The 3,976-nt window shown below is 40.8% G+C and overlaps 1 protein-coding gene across 4 annotated transcripts; it reads left to right on the plus strand.

Moving 5' to 3' along the window:
• On the plus strand, nucleotides 1-3,413 carry tspo (translocator protein). 4 transcript variants are annotated; one of them, XM_079685745.1, is made up of 4 exons: nucleotides 1-74; nucleotides 2,114-2,289; nucleotides 2,915-3,053; nucleotides 3,132-3,413. In XM_079685745.1, exons 2-4 carry the CDS (start codon nucleotides 2,117-2,119, stop codon nucleotides 3,303-3,305), a joined length of 486 nt encoding a protein of 161 aa, XP_079541871.1. In that variant the 5' UTR covers nucleotides 1-74; nucleotides 2,114-2,116; the 3' UTR covers nucleotides 3,306-3,413. The 4 variants fall into 4 exon arrangements, with proteins under 4 accessions (XP_079541871.1, XP_079541872.1, XP_079541873.1 ...); XM_079685746.1 differs by having other exon boundaries at nucleotides 14-152; XM_079685747.1 differs by lacking the exon at nucleotides 1-74 and adding an exon at nucleotides 635-749.
• The last annotated feature ends 563 nt before the right edge of the window (nucleotides 3,414-3,976 follow it).

Here is a 3,976-nt window from a genome sequence, read left to right on the forward strand (position 1 = left end):
TTTGGTGTGTGAGATCCTTGTGGCTGGTGACTGTGCTCACGTGAACAGCAAGATTGAGGCTGTGTCATGTGCCCGTGAGTAATAAATGCCCACACCGGGTTGTATTTTGGACGTTCTGCCTCTGCCTCCTTGCTTGGTCGGGCCGCTCAACGGTCAGCTTCACAAATACACTTACACAACTTTTGTTATAATTACAATTATACAAATAGTCTTGTCTATTTCTTTAGCAGGATAGGTCCAGTGTTTTTGTTCTAATTGTTATGTCCATTTTTTCTTTATAGAATATATAGGCCTACATTAAGAAATTCTAATTGAGTCAACTTCATGATACCTTTTCCACTATAGTTTTGTGAATAATTATCATTCTAGTGACCTCACATGTTTGTACGTTTGCTTACTATTTTAACATATTTGTAAATGTTACTAGCAAGAGGCATATTTTATTAAAGCTTTCCATAGTAACCTGAGATTTTTTGTTTTATATTAGATTTCTTGTTTTTTTATATTTGATGTATGCACGATGACAAGTCAAATTCCTAGTAGCCTATGTGCGAACCTACCTGGCAATAAACCTGTTTCTGATTCTGATAAACTTAGTACACACTGGAACAAAAAGCTACCAATGAAAAAAAACCCGGAACTATCTCGACGCTTTCATAATCTTTGCTGTCCATCCCGGTATCCAGACCAGTTGGGTGTGTGTTTTGTAATTTTTTTGTAATTGTGTAACTGCTCGAAGAGGAAGGACGGTAAGCTAGTGTGTTTTGTGACCTTATTGGGACTTTCTACTACTGAATTATTTAGCTACCAAAACACTTCACCACAAACCGTCAATCTCTATCTCGTCCTCTCGACCGACCAATACCACACTGTGACGTCACAGTGTTTGTCTTTGCACGGGGAGTGTCAGCAGCACTGACCCCACTGATAAGATAACACACAGCCCAGCCTGCTACACAAACTAATATCACAATACAGCAGCATGCATGAGGTGTTCACTGTCAGTGTATAGTATACGTCAACGTTAGTCCGATAAAAAAAAATACATTAGCCTTGCTGTGCTGAGGAGAAGGCAACTGAGTGAGAGGTGAGTAGCTTGTTATATCAACCTACAAACAAGACGACGTAAATGTCACTACAATCTTATTAAACTGCATATTTGACCTAACGTTAGCTAGAGCTTATCAGTCCTGTGACATTATGACTCCTACAAAGCGAAAACACTACAGATTTGCTTTAAACCTACGTTAGCATGTCTTGCTGTTGTTCTGAAACATTCGGATATGTTGTCGCATGTTGAACCTCAGTCGTGACTCGTAACTCTGAAAAGTGTTGCCAAACAACCATACATGTTAACTATTTGATTGAATCTAGGTTAATGGTTGCAGTTTTACACCTTAATTAGACAACGTTTTCCTTTAAGGCAGCATGAAAATAAACTTCAGGAAACACGAAACAAAATTCACAATTTGTTAACATCATGTGATTTTGAATCAAACAAAAAACGCGTTTGAAGGATGATGCTGAAATTGCTATGCATTCCACTGCACTGCTGCAAACACTGGCAGAATTAGAAGATGATCTGCTTAAAGTTACCTGAAGAAGCTTAGAGCTGAATTACATTGCTACTAAAGCTGGAAGATAGGTAATTTGAGTTTATACACACATTAATGTACTTAAAAGGCTTTTTTTATTGGGTAAACTGCCAGTCATGTAGCTCTGTCAAGTTTTGCTAAACTGCCATATCTGTACCTGTTGTATACGGCTTATAAACCTAGGTTTATGACTGCAATTGTACATGTTGTTATCTTTATATGCCATTGGACGTTATGTTTTTTAGGACAGGGATTTTTCAAGAAAGTCTGCTTGCAGTAATAACTGACAAAAAAATGACCTTAATCGTCCTAAAGGTACCTAATACCCTAAGCACCAATTTTGGATTACCGAGGCAGATACTGATATAGGTATTTGAGAGTTTAAAGCATCTGTAACATACATCTCTCATATTAACAATGGATCACGTAAACACTTGTATTATCATCTGACTCTGCAGTTCTCCTCAACTCTTTGGTGCTTTCAGTGTGTCCATAATGTTTTCCCGTTCTTATCACAGAACATGTGGCTGCCCATGCTTGGGATGACCGCCCTGCCGCACCTGGGGGGGCTTTACGGCGGTTTCATTACACGCAAAGAGGTGAAGAGCTGGTACCCAACCCTGAAGAAACCCTCATGGCGCCCACCAAATGCTGCATTCCCTGTAGTGTGGACCTGTCTGTACACAGGCATGGGGTAAGCATCGCGTTGACAGACTCCTACAGTCTCTCAGATCCACAGCTGCAGTCTTTCAAGCTCCTTTCCCACCAAAACCTGTCTTTGTACACTTTTCAAACTAGTCTTCCAGTAGTAGTCTGTGAAGTCGAAAGTGACTAACCTAATTAACATAGGGCATACTTGTCTATACTGGCAATGTTTAAGGAGTCAATCGCCTACTTTTCCCGTGTTTAAAAACCCTCAAATAACATTGTATCTTAAAGGTGGGGTATGCAATTTATTTCAGAATCACTTTTTGTTATATTCCATGGAATGCGATAGCAATGAATATATTAAATGCTTTGACAATAAATACATAAAAAAATGTCATCTGTGGAAGTCGTGGCGCTGTAAAAAGCACGACCAATCATTTTAGCCGGCCCAGCTAAAATAACTGCGTGGCCTACCTGCCTGTCAGCCTTCCATCTGTGCACAAACTTATCTCGTGCCCTCATTGGTCATGTGCACGTTCGTGTGTGTTGGAGGAGGGGCTCTGTAAGGAAGTCTGAAGGAAAAGGAAGATTTTCAAATTCTAGCACACTCAAGCTGGTTTTTCCAAAATTACATACCCCACCTTTAATAACCATTTTTACATGTTATGTAGGTATAGCTCCTACCTGGTGTGGAAGGAGCTGGGCGGTTTCACTGAGGAAGCGCTGGTTCCTCTAGGACTTTATGGGCTGCAGCTTGCTCTCAACTGGATCTGGACTCCCATCTTCTTTGGTGCACATAAGCTGAAATTGGTAAGCTTCACACATAAATGTGATTATTTCTTTACACTGCGAGATAACAGCTCAACGGCCCTCTCTCTGCCCATATAGGCACTCGTAGACATTGTGCTTCTCACTGGGACCGTGGGGGCCACCATGGTGTCTTGGTATCCTATCAGCAGAACGGCCACTCTGCTGATGGCCCCGTACCTGGCCTGGCTTTGCCTCGCCACCTGCCTCAACTACCGCATATGGAGGGACAACAGAGAGGAGAAGGAAGAGTAGCTTTTTTTTATTTGAAAAAAGGGCTTTTCTTTTGTATGCATTCATGATTAAGAGTTTTGTGTTGTAGTAACTGCTATAACTCAATTAAAAATAAAGATTTATATCCAATCCATCACTCTTGAATAAATTCTTTCTCGCACAACAGGCCAACAACTCAAGTTTTTTTTTTTTTTTTTTTAAAGCTTGGAGGCTTTAAATGCTGCTGTGTAATGTTTTGAGCACCAAGCCTTTCCTCAGACTTTAAAGGGGACCTATCATGCTAAATGCACTTTTTGACTTTTATACATAAACATGTGTCCCCGGTGTGTCAGGGAACTCACGCAGCGTCAGAAAATAAAACCCTCTCTCTTTTCCTCTGTACCCAAATCTCTAAAAACGGGGGTACAACGGAGCTGATCCAGATTTGTGTCCGATATTACGTCAAATCGGCCATGCAGACCCACAGCACTATCAGAAACAATGCCCGACTGTTATGGACGTAATATGGTCGGTGTTTACATTAGCATCGCTAACACTCAGAGCTAACCTGTACTGAAGAGAGCATGTGTGTGAATAAGCAGGAACTCACCTTGTGGTATAACTGGCAAGAGAGAAAGCCTTTGAGCTCCATACTGTTTCAGAAATAATCCTTGATAATCCATGATATGGCGTTTCATCACGGCAGTATCTGC

Source organism: Notothenia rossii (genome assembly GCF_949606895.1).
Source record: "Notothenia rossii genome assembly, chromosome: 5".
Classification (NCBI taxonomy): Eukaryota; Metazoa; Chordata; class Actinopteri; order Perciformes; family Nototheniidae; genus Notothenia; species Notothenia rossii.

Bases quoted from the DNA above. Each gene is read 5' to 3' on its own strand.
- tspo (XM_079685745.1), top strand. From the start codon at position 2,117: ATGTGGCTGCCCATGCTTGGGATGACCGCCCTGCCGCACCTGGGGGGG. The intron at 2,290-2,914 runs GTAAGCATCGCG...CATGTTATGTAG, and splicing joins TGTCTGTACACAGGCATGGG to GTATAGCTCCTACCTGGTGT. The intron at 3,054-3,131 runs GTAAGCTTCACA...CTGCCCATATAG, and splicing joins GTGCACATAAGCTGAAATTG to GCACTCGTAGACATTGTGCT.